The 19,888-nt window shown below is 41.6% G+C and overlaps 1 protein-coding gene across 4 annotated transcripts in view; it reads right to left on the reverse strand.

Moving 5' to 3' along the window:
• LOC131684871 (phosphatidylinositol 4-kinase type 2-alpha) overlaps positions 1–19,888 on the reverse strand; it is a 46,861-nt gene that overhangs the window by 2,772 nt on the left and 24,201 nt on the right. For all 4 annotated transcript variants that reach the window (XM_058968107.1, XM_058968109.1, XM_058968108.1 and 1 more), the window contains 3 exons: positions 9,097–9,215; positions 8,504–8,634; positions 7,599–8,438 (listed from right to left, as the gene is read on the reverse strand). In XM_058968107.1, coding sequence (XP_058824090.1) covers positions 7,599–8,438; positions 8,504–8,634; positions 9,097–9,215 — 1,090 coding nt within the window. The remainder of the gene's footprint in view (positions 1–7,598; positions 8,439–8,503; positions 8,635–9,096; positions 9,216–19,888) is intronic.

Genomic DNA, 19,888 nt, shown 5'->3' on the forward strand with positions numbered 1-19,888 from the left:
GTAAAGGTCGTCACCACCCACATGTCTGCCTTAAGCCGGAGAGAAATACGGATGCGAAGTTTGCGGCAGCTGCTGTGAGCGGCAAACCATTAATTTCCAAGAAACCAACTACTTCTACTCCAACCCAAGTGGCTAACGTTGCTGCTACTGATGTCCTGGTGTCTAGTGCTACTTGAGGGCGACAAAGATAATTGGTTGAATCAGCGGGTAAAGATTTCTTGTGATTTTTAGCGTAGTGAACTTCGTGGTCGGCATCGAATCGTTCAACTTTTCCGATGTCGGTCGAAGAATTACCATTGGGGAAGGCCTAGCGATTCTTCATGAGTCTGTGTTCAGATAGGTTTAGGCGGCGGCGTTTCTGTTTCAACCCAAGTCTTGTCTCGCTTTTGCTCTCGTCAGAAGGTAGAGTCTGGTACAGCTCACTCACTGGAGGAGAAGCGTTGCGTGGATTTGTTTCTTCGTACGGTTCAAAGCAATCCAGGCGGTCGGTACATCGCGGCTTTACCCAAGAATGAAGACGTACTTTTACGGTTGAGTGAGTCAAGGAACTTCGCAAACCGACGACTTCAGGGAACGGAACGTAGGCTGGCAAGAGACGGGAAAGTAGTGAGGGTCACTACGGGATCAGTACGCTGCTTTCATGAAGCTAGCACATGAGCAAGATCGACGATGTTTCTGGGGAATCAGTCAAGCGGTGTTACCTACCGCACCACCCGGTGGTCCAAGAATTAAGCACTTACTGCCAAGGTTCGGGTGGTATTTGAGGCTTCTTGTAAGAAATCATCGGGAGTATCGCTCAACGATGTGTTGCTGGTTGGGCCAGTGATATAGGCGGATCTCCGATCAAGAATCGTACGGAGTCGGGCGTGATCATGCTCGTGTCCGACTTGGAGAAAATGTTTCGGCAGATCAATTTCAGCCTACAAGATCAACCACTCCGTTGTATTCTTAGGCGTGCCACGCCAACAGACAACCTTGACACTTTCGACCTGAACAGTTACGAAGTTACATGTGGTGCCAAACCAGCACCAATTTTGGCTACCAGGACGATTCAACAACTGGCTTTGAATAAGGAAGAACACTTTCCACTTGCTGCAAGGGCGGTCATCCACGACACGTATATTGGCTGATGTGATCATTGGCGCAGACGAAGTCGATACAGCACTAAAGCTACGACTTCAGCTGGACACCTCTGCGAACATCAACTCAAAGCAACTAATAGACAATACCTGCCGCGCCAGAAGATCGACCCGGCGACCATCAAACCCGATAGCTGAACAGTCTCAACACCAAATGCCCCCGTATATGTTACAACAAGAAGCGTCGGACAAATGAACGTTCGCGAACCCCGTGCCATACCTCCAGTGGTCACTGGAAGGGCAGTCCGCCGGTCCACACCAAACCCTACCAAGAGAAGAACCCTCAAATCACCCATCCGAAACTGTAAGAGGCCTGGCGTCGTCAGATGTCAACGACCCTCCGGCGGCAGCTTGTGCGAGGGATCCAGCATCCCCCTGGTAAATCATGATTCCTTCACACCTAACCATGAGTAGATGTACGCTCCCGAACCGTTTTCAGGTATCGATCCTCCAGCCAGCCCACAGGGCAAGGAACGCAGGAAAACCGACCCGTCCTTTTAAACATCGGCATAAAGCAAACAACGAATGACCGGCATGACACTAAAAGTCCGATTCCAAGTTCACCAAGTCAGATCACCGATTGCTTCTGGCATCCGATGGGACTCCGCCAATCCCACCTTCGCGGACCCTTTGCCACACCAACTACAATCACTGGAAGGGCAGTCCGTCAACCCCCTTTATCTCTACCAGCAAAAACATAGCGGCCCTAAACGTAACCTTCTTAGACCCGACGGCATATCGTACGGGCATATAGCGCCCACATCATCCGAAACTGCTAGCGGTAGTGTCTGGAAGAAATCCTTCTCCCCTACACTGGCACTATCCGGGGTAGTATCAACCGTAGACGACGAGCCTCCGGCGACTGATGGTCCAGGGGTCTCGGTTGGCTCCCGGCTAAGTCGAACCATATTACCTCCGAACCAAGACCAGATACTCGTCCCCCAGCTGCTTTCAGACAGCACACCACATGGTCCTGCCAGCGCTCACTTCGCACCATCATCAGATAGCGTTCACCCCAGTCACCCAGACGACCCTGGCTATACAGTATAATATAAATGCACTGGCAGTCAACCTCGGAGACCTGGAACATATGATCTCAGACTCCGACCCTAGCAGCCTGGCACGCTCTGGCTCAGCAACCGCTGTTTGGAAAACGACCAGAGGTACAAACCTATACTAAACAATTAGTATCGCAGCCAGTGCCGACATCGTCTCAACACCCGTACAGTTGATAACTGAATTAATTGTCTCGGCAAGAGAAACAACTATCCCCTAACATGCAGCGTCGTCTCGTTGTACATTCCTCAGGCTGTAACCGGTGTTAGAAATAAGATCGGAGGTCTGATATCCTAGATTAAGACCCTTTTAACAATAATAGGGGACCTGAATGCCAACCAAACCGCCTGGGGTGTCGCTCAAATGCGGTCGCAGGGTGAATGAGATCCTACTCGGCCATCGACCTCACGATTGTATCAAGGTCCATCGTCGGAAACTGCGGCTGGACCATAGCCAGGGATACTGCTAGAAGCGACCATTTCCCAATAGTAATATCCTTCCATCGGGCCCGCCTAACATCTCTACTACTCTCCAGCAGAACTCTCAAATCTCATCATCGGATCCGCCGAACCTAGCATCTCCTAAGTGAGTGACGCCCCACCCCACCGTGCGGTACACTGGTGGAGCCAAGACGTAGCGTTGGCAACCAGGGCACCCCGTGGAGCCCCACGCCTTCTAAAAAGAATCTCTTCTGATCACTCTCTGCTAGACGAACGCGCTGACAACTTTTAAAAAACCCGAAACCAAGCGAGACGAAACACCCAGGAATCAAAAGAGGTTAGCTAGGCCAAGTTCCTCGATACGATCGGGCCGGACTCCCCAACATCCGAGCTGTGGAGACGGCTAAACGCGCGAAGGCAGTACGGGTATACTCGAATTAGCCGCTCTCAACTCTCGCATTCTTTTTTGATCCATCGGAAGGGGGAAAACATCGACATCTTACGATCGGTTATCATTCCGAGAATCTTCGGTTCCTTCTTGAAGGGGGTCTGGGTGCCAGCGTAGCAGACCAGCTTGGTGTTGGCTTGGGGGTGTGTGCTGCAGAAGTGGTTTATGGCACACTTTGGTACCGCGATGTTAAATCCAGAGACAGTTCATTCGGATGAGGCAGAGTGTCAGCGAGGACAGACACTTGAGGGACTCTGTTGACCTTACGGAATACATCGAATGTCTCACCCGTAATATATACCCTGATTCCAGGGTCATTCAGGAATTTGCTGATAAAGTGCCCTAAGTTGCCCCTAAATCCTCTGACATCTCATCCGTGCAGTTGCCTGAAGCATCCCTCGCGCCAGACGCCTTGTAGGCCCTGATCGCGTACAAAATGGTAATATCGGCGTGGAGGTTTCTCTATAATTTCTCCAAGGGGACCAAGTGTGCGCCTGTTCCGAGCCCTTTGATGAAAGCAAACTGGCGGCGTACGAGGCGCTTACCCTCTTCGAGCAGCAGCATCTCCTGTTTACCATCCTCTCCGTTGTTTAGGATATGCACGAGAGTAGATCGGTCGGAAGTTACTTGGTGGTTGTGGTTTGTTTTCGGGATGGGAACGATGTTGGCTTTTCTCCACTCTTGGGAGAATATTCCACCTGCCCAAACCGCAATAAAGCTGTCGAGAAACGCTCCTTTGCCCTCGGGTGGTAGATAGTAGGGCAGCCGACCCGATTCGGTCCTACTGAACCACCGCGCCCGACACTGAGGGTAGCCGTGAGTTTTGCCGGCGAGATCGGTTTGTTGTATTTCTGATTGGAGTTGTGGGAAATGAGGGTTGATGATGCCTCCAGGGCGGCTCTGCGCTTCGCAAAGTCCAGGCGGAGCGCCTTGTCGGCCAAAAAGGACTCGAAGTGTGCTCCGATCAGTTGGACGATTTCTATGGGAGTAGCGATGGTCGCTTCGTAATTGCTCACATTACCCTAAATGCAATCGAACGATGGCTCCTAGAATGAACCAGGTACTGATACACAGTCACATTTTCCAGCTGTCAAGCCGTAACTGGACTGAACCGGTAAACATTCTAGCCCCCACTCTATCACAGAACCGTTCGTCTGGCGGCAGGACTTCTACCCAGCACTCCAGCAGAAGCGGCATGCGTGGAAACCGGGATTCTCCTCTGTCGCTGGTCTCAGTTATCCTGAGAAGGGCACTTGGAATCTCCGGATCCGAATGCCGATTGCTCGCTAAAGGCCGAATCCCTATTTTCGACTTTCGACGATGGACCTCTTCCTACCATTGCACGTCTCCACCGCCTGACCACTCGTGCCTGGAACGACTCCGGCCAAACTCGCGAAGGTTGGAGACCCCACAAGCTTGCAAACGAGCTATCCTAATCACACAAAAATATTCATCGACGGCTCGACTCTGAATGAGGTATAAGGAGCGGGGGTTAGCGGCATAGGAGGGGATCTCTCCCTCCGTCTACCCTCTCACTACTTACTGTTCTTGGCTGAGGCAGCTGCTATCGCAGTTGCCATGTACAAAGACCCAACGGACACAACGAGGGCCATCTTCTCCGACTCGTTAAGCGTTGTCCTTGTTCGGCAAGTCAAGACACCCTTGCGTGCAGGCTATAGAAAATCTTCGATAACTGTTAATCGCCATCTGCTGGGTTCCTGGGCATAACGATATCAGTGGCTATACGAACTAGGACCGCCTGCCCAACCGCAATTTAACGCTGCGTTGAGTTGCGGTTGGGTAACTCTGGGTAGGGTTTAGCGTTTACTGAATGGCGTCGAAGAAGTCAGCGTCCTTTGCGAACAAGATGAGTGCCTCCGCCACATCCAACCAGTGTGTTGGGAAGATTATCTGCTGCTCAAAGGGAATCCTCCTTCGGGGGAAGCCCATTTGGCATAAAGTCATTTAGCATAATCGATTAAAACAAAATTGAAGATAGATTGCCATTTGGCATAAGGACCATTTCGCATAATGCCCATTTGGCATAATAGACATTAAACCTTATTTCTCAGGTCTATTTGATTAACATGTAACCGAAATAATAGGATACAAAATTGGTAATTTTCTGGCATGCAGTTTCCCGAATTACCATTGCACGATATGGACTACAGTCGTGATTCACTGGTTAGTCAATTTTTGACTGGATCACTTTTTATTTGGAGCTCCGATAGTTGGATCTGAATTTCAAAATCTCATGTCAAATTCATTTTGCCAATCAAACTGACAATAATTAGAGATTTGACCAGATGCATTTTCGGTCCAACTACCGAATCAAATTCGTTGGTTGGACGACTGTCCACAAATTGCCTGAATTTTCCGGAAATACAATAAAACTACAGTCAACACTGAATTTGTCCTAAAAGACCTGCTAGGCAGTCAACTGCACTTTAGCTTTCTACTTTCTAACATGAAATTTGCTTGAATTTTATTCATTTTAAATGAAACTATGAATTTCTAAGAGTTTACATTATTCTGAATATTGTCAATTCTTCGAATGTTTTTGATTTCGATAATAACTTAAAGCGTCTGAGATTTTGTCTTCTTTTACATATATGTAGTAAATTGCTTTTAACTTTTAATTTTATTGCTTTGAGCTTTTTTCTTCTTGTGAATATGAACTAGTCGAGATTTTTTCCTCTTTTCAATTTAGACAGCAAACAAAAGTAAACGTCAGAAGAAAAACATTCGGAAAGCAAGATACTATATATCTCGAATTAGATTTCATATTGTATAAAAAATAGTTAGGTTAAAAAATTGTGGCAATCCAAATATTCGTAAATTGAATGGTTAATACAATGGTTCTTCTTCGCTCGTTCCCTCTAATTGATTTGACATGAGATCTGTAGTTTTAAAATAGCCTATCATTAGCAGATTACAATTACAGATTTTTTGTTGCATGACATTTCACAATTGACCAACATAGTTCTAAATGCAAATATTCTCAATGCACAAATTCCATACTTACTTTAGTTTTCTATGTAATCAATCTGACACAAAAATATTTTCCGTCTCACTGAAGTTTATTCCTTCTTTCAAACATGAGCAGTTCTTGGAATCGTACTTATTTCAGTGAATCAAAACGCCATAAACATTTGAACGGGTATTTTCATACTTTATGCCACATGGCTCTTATGCCAAACGGCCGTTATGCCAAACGACTTTTATGCCAAAAGACCATTATGCCAAACGACCGCAATAGCATTCAATATCCTGTACATTTTATGCCAAACAACCATTATGCCAAATGGCTATTATGCCAAATGATCTACTATCATTTTTTTCTTATGCCAAACGGGCATTATGCCAAACGACTTTATGCCAAACGACGTTATGCCAAATAGGTTAGCCCCTGGGCTACATATGTCGCCAATCGAGCGGATAAAGATCAAACTATTACGGAGGGCTGCTATTGGGGACACGTCCCAGGGGTTCAAAATTCGGTAGATCTCATCTCTAGAAGAATCAGTCTGGAAGATATTCTTCAAAACACCTACTGATGATAAGGTCCATGAGGGTAGGAGAAGGAGCTACACAAACGGCTTGTCCTGGACCAACCGGTAGACGATGAAAAGAGAAGGTGCACGGTAGTTGCTGGAACTATTTCCGTTGACGAGAAGTTAGACCAACAATATATAGGAAAATTTTCATCATTTGCCGCACTGCATACAGGTTGCAATGATGAATCTTCTAATGATGGTACAGCAAGGGATCGAAATTGAGCAGAGTTTCTTACCACGGAAGAATTGAGGCAGGCGAAGAACATCCGTCTGATCCGACGAGTGCAGAAGAAGTTCTTTTCCGATGAGTGGAAGGCGCTGTCCAAGGACTCTGCAGTTTCATCCTCATTACGTTGCTACAATCCATTTACTTCGAACGATCAGCTAAACAGACTAGGAGGACGATAGCAACATTTTCTTGAATCGGAGGACGCCAAGCAACCAATCGCTTTGCTCGCTCCTCATTAGTTTATTCGGCTGATTTTACGATACTTCCATGAGCGATTACTCTACGCTAGCCCGCAGTTATTATTAGGAGTAGTCAGGCTCAAGTTTTAACCATTAGAAGATTGAAGTGTAACAAGACCCATCGTGCATGAATGCCAACGATGCTTTCATTTAAAACCAATTTCCCTGAAGACCTGACTTTTAAAACTTTTGAAAAATAAATTAACAATTCTGCAAAAAATCATGAATACGCACAACACTTTTACATGTCATGTCAACGAGTTTTGGAGGATTCAAAACTTTTTTAGAGATTTACGTAGGTTTAACTGAAAGCTTGGCCAAGTCTACCCATGTTCCCTTAGGCGACCACTGACCAGTGAAGATTTGTGCGCAGCTAATGTTGATACTGCAAATCAGATAACACACATGAAGCTATTTCTGACACTGCAAGTCAGATAATCGACACATTCCCAACTGATTGACTACGGCCCAGCAATAAACTAGAACTTACCTTTCAACAATAACAGCGGGCATCTGTACCAGCTGCACCGGACTCTTGCCATCCTTCAAAGCTTGCGTCAGATTCAGAATCTGACCGCGCATCACAGACATTTGCCGCTCGAAAAGACCCCGGTCGAAGCCCTTGTCCTGCTTGAACAGCTCGAACAGCTCGTTGCACAGTTCCTCGACAAAGTTCAGATCGGATAGTGAAGGCAGTATAAGATCCTTGATGTCCTGACTGAAGGGAACCTTGGCCTGAGGAAGCCATGCCCAATGATATGGATAAGCACGCCACGAATCGGGATGCTTGAAGGGGAACGCCAGCCCGTTATCAATCGCTGCGATCCTTATCTCCGGCAGTTGTACCAGATTCCAATCAGTGTTTTCGTGCATTTCCAACCGACTGTTACTGCGTGGTATTCCATTCGGCGTACTACCATTACTGGGTGACACTATCGTGGGTTGTTCGTATTTGATAAGCCAATTATCATTGCCTCGGTCCGTGTTCCGAATGATGTAATCCAATACCACCAGTCGTTCGAACTGGAGTTGGAATTTCTGTGCCAACCGCGTCGGGAGTGGTTCTTGCTCAAACCTTCGCAACCAGTAATCGGCGTCTTTGTAACCGTCCACGAATAGTTGGAAGGAGCCGGTTTTTGGAGGCAGGCTCATCCGATTGAAACGGGCCGCCGGTATTCGTTCTTTGATCGTTTTCTTTATTCGTGCCTTTTGGCGGTCGAGGCGAGGGTAGTTGAACGTTTCCGACACTAACCGAACAACGCGAGTTTTCGGCACAATGTTTAGATTCAGCTTTTGATCTACTAAGCTCGCTCCTGCTTCAGACAAATAGCTGCAAATGGAAAAAGAAAGTTTATGAAATTGCTTGTGCTTGAGTTGGTTGATTCCAGTACATACCCTTGATTAGGTATAAGACACGCCCGCCCGAAGCAGCACGGACAGCACAGCTTGTGCATCCATTTCGTCCATTTTGGGTTCAGCCTTCCGTACGGTTCTTCATCCTTCGGTTTGAAAACAGCCACTACTTTCTGTAATCCGGTTGAAAGAATTATTTAAAACAATTATTTTTATTCCATTTCCAAACTATGTCAGCCTTTGGCAGTTGGAGAGTGTACGATTGATACCAAGGTCAGCTCTCTAATCACTTCAACAGAGCCGACTCCCCGTTTGTTCAACTTGCTATGCAAAGCGATATCCTGAAACCACATTCACACATCGGAACATCTGTAGCAAAACCGGTCCATCTATCAGGAACACCGAAATCGGTAAATTCACAATAGGTGGGTACGAAATTGTCTACTCGGTGATGCTTAGGGTGGAATTCAGTTTGTAGGCATTCGTTTAACATAGCAAATTGAATCGCAATCACGCATTGCTTGGTTTGTTATTCGCTCACTGTAGCAGGAAACAAACAAGACCAAAACAACAGGTCTTTTCCCGTTGAATAGAGCGTTTGAATGAGTTGTAAAATGATCGTGAATAAAACTTACGTTTGCGGGATTTTTGACAAAGTAGGAACCACTGCTTCCCTGGTAGATTCGCTCCGGATAGATACCGGCATCGATGGCGATCTCTGCTGAGTACACCAGGTCACTGAAATGGGGGTCATCTGGAAGAAAAACAAAACATATAACGTTGACTTGTTGAGCATTTTTGTATTAGAGGAATTACACAATTAGTATAAAAAGTTATTTTTTACAAATGTGTCACTGCACGTATTGATATGCTCCAGTTTTGATGAAACTTTAAGTTGAATATAAACTTTTTTTCGGAAGTTGTCCTACTGGAGCTGTAGAGCTAGGTTATCGAAATCTCTCAGTACAATTGCAAACGAGACGGTAAATCGTCGCTGTTGTGCTATCTTATGACAAGCGCCATTTTGCACATTTCGGGAAAAACGATTTTTAAAGTTTGAGATTGAATATCTTGAAACTTATAAATGGCATAAACAATTCAAAGAAGAAATTGATGCTTCTATCTATTCTGTATTAATCTCTCAAATATTACGAAGATCAGTTGACTATGTTGCGAGTTTTTACTATAAATGTAAACAAAAGTCGCACTCACACGTGTCATAGGTATTGATGACAAAATTTGTATGGCTTGTCATAATCGTGCATGGAAAATTCCATTTAAGGCAAAAAATTAAAAATTTCTCAGCACGTTTCTCACTATATCTCAGTAACCAAGCAGAATGTCAAAATTCTGTAAACGCCATTTTGTAGCGATTTCTTAGAAAGTGATGTGGCATATCTAACTCAGTTTACCCCAAAATGGCGTTTGTCATAAGATAGCACAACAGCGATGAAATGTCACTCACGAAAACACCACTTAAGGCCAAATGCAGCAGATTCTGAATGTGATATTCATGGTACAGTGCAGATATGTGAGGGCGTATTGACTTCACGATCGCGTGTATTATCGCAAAGGGTTCGAGCGTTTGTACGTTAACGTGTTCGATCGCGTGGGCATTCGTATGTCGCATGTGCTAGCGTGTATGTAACTTCAAATGTATAAATTCGATTTTATAACCACATTCGCATATTCGCATGTGTTCTTGGATGATCGCGCGTGGATATGAAAATAAAAATGGCAAGGACAGAACTACCTATAATCGCAAGTCTGTCTCATGTAGATAGGGAATCTCATAGAACATGGGATAGATTTGCTTCGTGAAACTTGTTTTAAATATCGACAATCGTGTGTAATATCAAGCAAAAAATCGCACAGGAGCTTTTCGATGTAAGAGTTGTTTGTGAAACCGTAAAAAATATGAAGGACTTTTTTTAATTCGACTTCCATCATATAATGTAACGTTAAATGGATCGTCCACCGAGCGAATTATTTATACTGGAGGTCCGTCCTTGTCCATTTTCTCGGGTGAGAAGTTTCTGAGCCATTCTTATGCTGAAGGATGTTTGTCCGATTTTTATGCCTGGTGTTTATATCGGATTATATAAAGCGATTTTTCCAAAGCATGTTTTATCCTTGCGACTTTTAATCATCAGTAGCTCAAAAATAAACGTGATTTTCAAATGAAATGAATTCATAGAAACGTTATTGGTTCATGATTTCTAGTATAATAGTTAAGCCTAACCATGCATGCCAGTAAAATAGTTCGCAAAATCATAAAATATTGTTCATATATTCGTGAACTAGTTCCGGAATCAGAATATTCACGACTGTCCCATTGTGCTCATGAAATAGTTCACAAAATCATAAAACATTATTCATGAACTCAATAAATTCTATAGAATGAAAGCATCAATTTTTCGGGAGAAAACTCGGTTAACCTTCCGGCAGTCGCGCTAGGGCACTGAGTGCACGCTGCTCTGAAAATCTAGCGAAATCGTCTAAAGGGGAACAAGCGGCTGCTCGTGCAATGGGCCATAAGCGCGACTTCCGGAAAGTTAAAACACGCACGGAAAAAATATTCCCAAAATCGTGAATAAAGTGCCCTGAAGTTTGGAACAATCACATTTTAACATTACGAAAGAAGGACCATGCACAAAAATTATGCGTTTTATCATTATGTTTTCAATTTCCCTTCACTTGCGCTTATATAACGCTTTTATTATTTGTTTTTGTTTTTTAAGCTTCAGTCATGGTTTCCGTAATGATATTACCAAATGGGTTTTCTGTACGAGAACTAGTTTACAACTTTATGAGCATTATTCATAAAACCAAAGGTTTAGGAACATTATTTAGAGTCCGTCCATGCAACGTGACCCGATGCATGATTTATTACATCTTGAACATGACCAAGTTTTTGGGGTTGTGAATTAGTTCATAAAATCAAAACATTTTCTCGTGAACCATTTCTAGAAACTAGTAAAATATAATGAATACTTCTATTCAGTTTTTGTGCTTATGAAATAGTTCATAAAATCTTGAGAACTTATTTATAGAAACGTGTACTGGCACATAATTCCTAGTATATTAATTACGCCTAACCATGCATGGCCGTGAAATAGTTTACAAAATCATAAAATATTGCTCATTCATGTATTCGTGAACTGGTTCAGGAATCACAATATTCCCGACAGACCAATCGTGCTCGTAAAATAGTTCATAAAGTATTATTCCTGGATTCGTGAGCTGGTTCATGATTCCTAGTAGGATCTTTCTTTGGTGCTTATGATATTTAGAAGATATCCCTCTAATCATTTTCATTCAACTCCGCACATGGTCATGAAATTTTCATTAGAACTTTTTCACAAAATTTAGGTATTTTCATGAAATATCATATGGTTTTTTTTCCCAATGATTGATGATGGTCCCACCTCTTAGCTCCACAAGTCCGATACGAAACTTGTGACTATAAATTACTAAAATGACTAATGCCCTGAAGTCATGAACAAACATGGCGTTACTCTGCCAGAAATCCGATAGTAAACTCATGAATGAAACATCACCGTACCGTGTTGGGAAATCACGAAAATCGTGACAAAACTCCAGAAATCATGAACATCGTTTAAATGTCGGTTCTTTTCGTCGATATACTTTATACAAATCAGTGCATCCCCTAGGAACAAGAGTTTTTTCGAGAGTTGTCCTACTGGAGCTGTAGAGCTAGGTTTTCGGAAGGGCTCCTTGTCAGAATCACACACTTTAATTGAATACGAAATACGCGATGGCGCCATTAAAACACTGCTTTAGGCCAATTGTAGCGGGCAGTGATTCTGAATGGGATATTTATTGCGGGCCTAGGGACTTCGCGATCACGTGTATCATCGCGAAGGGCTCGAGCATTTGTGCGTTAACGTGTTCGATCGTGTGTGCGTTTGTATGTCTCGTGTGCTAACGTGTATGTAACTTCGTGTGTACAAAATCCTATATTAAAACCGTTTGAGATTGTGAGTGTATATCAGAGAATAAGTAATTTGTGTTAGCATGGATCTAATTTAAAATATAGCAATAAAAGCACAAACTAAACCCACATTGTATATTATTTGATCATGACAGTGTCGCCAAGTTAAGTACTAAAATTGATCACAATGTAGATTAACTAAAAAGAAAATAATCGTATCCCAAGTTTCTGTGATATAATCACTGTTATACTGCTTTGGTGGAAAAGCCCCCGGACCACATCAAGGTACAGTATCATACCGAGGGACGTCCCCATATTAGGAACAAGAGTCATAACAAAAGCTAAACAGTTTCAGGGAATAACCGCTGTGACCTAACCAAACATGTAACGCCATTCATATTTTTTGCGCGAACTAGTTTTTTGGAAAACACATACGGTAGATGATCCCTTATTAATCTCATTAGTCAGGATATCACACTATTTCGATTGTAACTCAGCTTACAGTTATTAAATTGCGCCTAAATAGGTATCTGCATCCTTGCTTCGTTCCTAAGAAGCAGTAGCCTAAAAAATCTGGTTTGATAAATATAAAATACTCGCGTTTAAGCGAAATAAAAATTCGAGCACAACGCACCCTTATTCATCCTACCGTTTGACCTAATGCGTTGAATAGAGTTAGCAGACACTGCTCTAACTAGTGTATTCAAATGGGTGGAATGAACACAGGAGCTAAAATGAATTAGGGTACAGTTACCCCAGAGTTTCATGAATACGAGGTTTATTAGTCATAGTATCAGGATTTTGGTAATGGTTTTCGTATATTCTTCAGTTTATGAAAGTGATTTTTTGTTCATGAATATATGAAAATGTACCAACTGTAATAAAAAAAATACTTATATTTATCAGCACTCAACGCAAACATATACATAGTACACAGTGTCAAAAAGTATGTTCTTTTCTAAGCAGTTTAGATATTTGAAATCGGTTATAAAATGATAATAAAAGATTTGGATTGCTTCCACTTCCTTCTTATAACAGCCTCTGACGAAACGCATTAATTGTGAGTGGGTAGGGTAATGGGCCGATTTCGGCGCCCTAAGGAAGAGGACCATTATTTTTTCTCAAAATAACGTATCAGTTTCTGAAACACCTATATGATGGTTATTTAGCAGAAATGTCTCTATTAAATGTATCAGTATAAATGAAAATAAATTTTCTTTTCTGTACATCTATTCTTACCAAAAAGATCCAATTATAATAATTCTTAATGAATTAGTTGGAACCCTAAGCCCCGGCCATCATTTAGATCTGTTCTGTTCATAAGCCCAGTGCCTAAAGAAAATTTGATGGTCAAAAGTTCCAACTCCAAAGAAAGACTTTTTTACAACTAGAATATCCCAAAAAAATCTTTTTTACGCTTTTTTACCACTTCTTTTCTTTTTTCCTTTTCAGATCTTACTTTTTTGCTTTGACATCAGATCTCGACGGTTCATGCATTTTAAAATTATTTGGCATCTCAATAAAATTTTTGATCTCCGAATCTTTTTTCAAAAATATCTAAATCCTTGGCACTAAAAATTTTTCAAATTTGTTTTTAGCGGTTTTCATGTGTTTTGAAACTAGATGTTGATGTTTCATGCTATTTTTAGATATATTATGACGAAAAGAATTTTTTTCCCTTTGGATTTTTTCGAACATTAAAAAACCAATATTCGAATACTGCACCCCTTAATGATGTGCGATTGAGCTATAAAATGGCATAGATTCCTTTTTCCATTTAATAAGTATTTTATATAAGATAATATGTAATGTAATAAGTATTTTATATGCGAAAATTTAGGATGATTGTTTGTATTGATACGTTCCCTCCATACAAACTTTGGCTTTAAACTGTGAAGCCACGCTCAATTTTTTTTCCAAAAATTTCCTCACCAGAAGTTTTCTGGTACCTCAAAGTTTCGCCATTTTGTTTTTGTTTTGCTCCCCAATCCTGTGTGATATAGTGTTATCACCTCCTGGGTGTGCCAAATTTCGCCCTATCGAAAAACTATCTGGTAGCAACGCAATGGCTTTTATTACATTTGCGTCGATTCTTACTACGTATCCAGATCATGGATGACAACGCGTGATTTGTGAAACGAAACATTCTGCTTTTTTTAGCCGATCAAAGCAAACGTAAATATTACGCACATGAAAACACCTCATCAGCTGTTAGAAGAAGAGCGCCCAGTGTTGCACTCACGGTAAATAGTCGTGCAAAGGCTAATAATTGATAATGACTAGTTTCACATCAAACATTGCATTGTCTGGAGCCGCAATTTATGTCTATAAGAAAATAAAATCCCTGCAATATGCAATCAGTTAAGTAACTTGAAAAAATTGATAACTTATGCCTGAAAAAGCATTACAATATATTTTCAAGTTTATATTTTAGTTTGCACGCATTGGTGATTCTTTCCTGTGTACAGGATGCAAAAATTTTGTTTTGATTGTCATAATGTATCGCAAAAAAACATGGCGATAATGTGTAGCCAAATAGATATTGTCATTATGCCATATGCTTGGTTCGAAGCCAGAAGAACGAAACGAAATAGGGTCACAATAGGGTCTACTGCTACAATAAGCACATTATCCATTATCTTATGTTTAACAAAAGTGTCTAATCTTGCAGGTCAAAGGTTAGATGTGAAATAAGCACTCCTTCATGCTGGATGTCTTGTGAACGTTCGTTTGAAATAAGTATCATATATTATTTTACCAGTATGTGTATATCTGAATAATAACGAAAAGCATTAAGTCAATATTTTGGCCAGTTTGGTGTTAGCATTCGTGCGAGATACAAGCATCTCTAATCGTCCGCTCTTACTGAGTTAACAAATCATACACGTTCTTAAATAGTAGTAGTTTTCTTTTCTTTAGTAGTAGTGCGATTTCGTAAATCACCGAATTGAGAGTGCGGGATGGTATGGACGACTCGGGTGGCTGAGGGCCACCTAGGGCTTTCGGGTCAAGATTTGACGGCCTAACAGAGCAATCAGATTGTGATAGATACTTCATTAAAGGCTACAAAACGTCGACTAAGAAACAACAACAACGCTCAGCGACAAGGGACACTAACCGAGAAACGGAATATCTAAAACAAATTCGTTTGGATACAAAAGAAAATGGTGGACGATATACCTCATTTTATCTCGAACTGACGGACAAACAATGCCAAATCCCCCTTTTTTATTAAAAAGGCGATGGACGCGACAACACCACAAGTACAAATCAACAGAATCAGAGACGGAACATTACTGTTAAAAACTGTAGATCGCCAGCAAGCAGAGAAGCTCAAAAAGCAAGCCACGGAGCGGAGGCTCTATTGGAATCCGCGTCATTGAACACCCTACACTCAACACATCACGCGGAACAATTTATTGCCCAGATTTGAAAATGCTAACAGATCAGGAAATAGTGGAAGGCAGAAGCAAGAGTTACAGAAGCAAAACGAATCCAGCGCAAAACGAAAAATGGCGATTTCGAGGACATTCATCCTAACCTTTAATTTGAGCCATCTACCAACATCAATCGACGTAGGTTTTTACCCATGCCGCGTGCGACAGTGCCCGATCTATATCGACGAAACGGAGATCCAGCGCATTCGGGCCTTTGAGGAAGATCACAATGAGAGAGGCAAAACGAAATAGAAGAGCGCAAATACCATCTCCGGTCTTCAACAGAACACTTCCGAGCACAAGCTTTGCGGCTGTAACGCAAGAGGTAGCACGTACAAGGAACAGCACAGCGGATAGAGAAGCCCCCAGAGAAGCAATAAGCACGCAGCAACCTACCACCCCAAATACACACCAAATAACTAAGCAACAGCAGACATTAATACAACAAAGAGAGGCAGACCCAACAGGAGCACATCAAAGCACTAACTTACACGAGAGACCAAACTGAATGAAGAATTAGCTGAATGAATCCGGAGACCAGAACGAACGCTGTAGAGAGCATAATGGACGCGAAAAGTAGAACGACTGTATGAAGCTGCTGGAACATGAAAATCAGCATCGCTTCAACGAGCTCAATGGACCAAACTCAACAACGACAGGGGACGTCTTGCAAAAGAAAAACCAGCAAACAGATTACACAGGTATGAAGAAGACAATAACAACAAATACAATGAAGCAAGTAAGCAAGGATAATTTAGAAGGAAAACAAACACAAGAAAACGAAGATTTTAGTTTTATGCCTGAAACCATAAAACATCAATATTTGTAGAGGAAAAAGATGAAATATGAGTGAGATAGATTAGATAGGATGCTCTTGGATCCCTTTTTGTAAACTTATTTTATTTAAATGGATACTTGCATTATACAATGGAACTGCAATGGATTTTACCACCATTTCAATGAGTTGAAGATATTAATAAGTGATTTTAATCCATTTTTGATATGCATCCTAGGGACACATTTTGTGCATTCAAAAATGCCAACTTTGGAGAATTTTAGAATATTTCATAAATTAGATAACTTTCACCTACGTGCTTCTGGGAGAGTAGCGATATGTGTTCATGAGAATTTCCACGCTAAAGAGCTTGAATTACGCACAAATTTACAATCAGTAGCGGTAGAAATAAACTATCCTTTGAAATTCGCCATGTGCAACCTGTATCTCCCTCCTGGTGAAACAGTTGCCAAAACAGACCGACAATAACTTCTCTGTCAGTTGCCACCTCCTTTCATAATAACTACAGACAGTAATGCTCACAACTCGAGTTGGGGTTGCAGTAGTGATAATGCACGGGAGAATGATCGATGGATTATTATTCGAACAAGGTCTGAATACATACAATGACGGCTCAATGACTCACTACAGTCAGACATTTAACTCCTATTCTGCGATTGATTTGACTTTCGGTTCTCCATCACTACAAGCACAGTTCGACTGGAAAGTACACGACGATCTTTGCTCCAGTGACCACTTCCCTATCATTTTGAAACCATTTCATCAATCCTTAAACGTAGAGAGGCGCCCACGATGGATAACTACCTCGGCAGACTGGCTAAGCTTCCAAAATCTATTGACAAATAAAATCAATGATAACAGACCTACAGACATCTTGGAACAAGTCGAAGCCTTTTCTTATTCATTGGTCACTGCTGCATCCGAGACAATTCCTAAAACATCTATCAAACTGAAAAAGTTTAAACATCCTTGGTGGAACTCTGAGATCGAAGAGTGCAATAAAGAGAGGAAAAAAGCATTGCGCAGGTATATTCGACAAATGTCGAAAGAAACAGAAATGGTGTACAAAATGGCTAAGGCAAAAGCTAGGAGAACGATCCGTAAGCAGCAACACGAATCGTGGGAAAAGTCGCATTGAATACCTCAACGTAGGAAGTTTGGACTAAAGTAAAGAAACTATCTGGTAGAACCAAATCACAATTTATCACTTCACTTAAAATAGACGGATTGTTAACTTCATCATCAAAGCGGATAGCCGAACATCTAGGAAGATGTTTTGCATCAGTGTCCAGCACAGCTAATTACACACAACAGTTCACTACTTTCAAAAAAATTGCGGAAACTGAACCTATTCAGTTTAAAAAAGACCTGTGACCTGAATGCGCCGTTTCGTCTGATAGAACTTCAGACAGCTCTCGCTATCTGCAAAGGATCATCAACAGGCCCAGATGACGTACACCATATGCTCAAAAACCTTCCGATGGATGCATTGTATTACCTCTTGGAAATATTCAACGGAATTTGGACAAACCGAGTTTTTCCTGAGCAATGGAATGAATCCATTATTGTACCGATACAGAAACAAAATAAGAACCTCTTTGAACCATTAAATTATCGCCCAATCTCCCCAACCTGCTGCCCTTGTAAACTGATGGAAAAAATGGTAAATAAAAGACTCTCGTGGTAGCTTAGCTTAGCTTAGTTGACCGCCCGTGAGTTTCCCGTGATTAATCAAAGCCTGTTGAAATTTTATGTTGAACCAATTGTATGATACTTGGGAGTATTTCAACCTAAAGAGACTAAGATTATAGTATGATCAATATGCCCATGCAGGTCAATTTTGGGATGGGAAGGAATGTTAGTTCAACACTTGTGACTATTATGACCGAGAAATTCTCTGCATCATCCACAAGTGTCACAGGATAGGATTGGTGTTAGTAGGTAGGGAGATGAAACAGGATATATCTTGGTAGATATTGTGATTTAGCTAAGTACCCACGCGCTTTGTCTTTTCATTTCGACCTCCAGTAGAAATATGAATCCATTCAAATAGGCCTTTTAAAAATTATTCTTCTGTGGGGCGTAATGAAAGGATAAAGCCGCGTGGAATATGAGGTCTATTCATCTATAGACAATATGATTCTTATTAACACTTCAATAATCATTTTCAAAGTTTGCAGTACAAAGAAAGCGTACAAATGTATAAAAGATATCACAAATGAATGTGAAAAAATTCACTGCGAAATATTAATGACAAGTTGGTATCTCCACTCTTCCTATCAGACACGTTCCCATAATTAAGTTAAATACCAATTGCAAACGACATGTTTATTATGCGTAACAAATATAATAAACTCTACGACAGGGGATCCCTCGGTGATCCAGAAGAAGAATGGATGGGAGAAAAGCAATACTAGCAAATACCGACTACCATATGAGCGGTGCAAATCCGAACGAGTGACGTAGAGTACTGCGCTGGATGATTTTGAAAAAAGGACCAAGAGTGCGATTTTACGAAGTTTTAGCTTCCGATGGCCCTACATTTTCTGACAAAGTGAAGTTCTAGAATGTTGAGATTTTTATCACTGCTTAGGAAAGCAAAAGTATCATAAAGCTAGTGTCAGGTCTTTATGAGACCCCAAGAAGTCACTTTTAGAGTTATTCGTAAATGTAGATTTGTCGGTAGACGGTTCCAGATTTAATAAAAAAAACCTAATTTAACACATCTACAGATCGCTTGCAACATAAAAAACTTTTTGTGCAATTCGACAGCTCCGTCTTACGCCAATTCAATAAATTTCCTGCATGAAAGTTTCCTTTTTTTAAAAACGGTTTTTAAACCAAAGTTTTGGAAGTTAAACATTGGCGTGGGAATGCCGGTATATTAATGTATTCTGTTACTTAGTGTAGAATTAGATTTCGTCCTTTACGGCTAATATACAACCGCCAGAAGAAACTTAAAACGTTGGTACACAATCGAGAATGGCGAATCAGAAAAGGTGAGTATATGTCAGTGATTCACTAAATACAGAATGGAAAGAGGGTAATATCGAAAACCTTAAGGTCCGTCCAGGTTAAGTCTTCGGTACGGAGCAATACCTCGACCTAGGAACTCCTAGCATGTTGTAAGTCGCCTTTTAGCAGTTCCCAGAGGTTCTATTCTTGGCTGAAATAGTGCAAAAAGATTTCAGCCCGCCGGATACCACACGGCTTAGTAAATAAAAGACTCTCGTGGTATT

This window comes from Topomyia yanbarensis, chromosome 2 (genome assembly GCF_030247195.1).
Source record: "Topomyia yanbarensis strain Yona2022 chromosome 2, ASM3024719v1, whole genome shotgun sequence".
Lineage (NCBI taxonomy): Eukaryota > Metazoa > Arthropoda > Insecta > Diptera > Culicidae > Topomyia > Topomyia yanbarensis.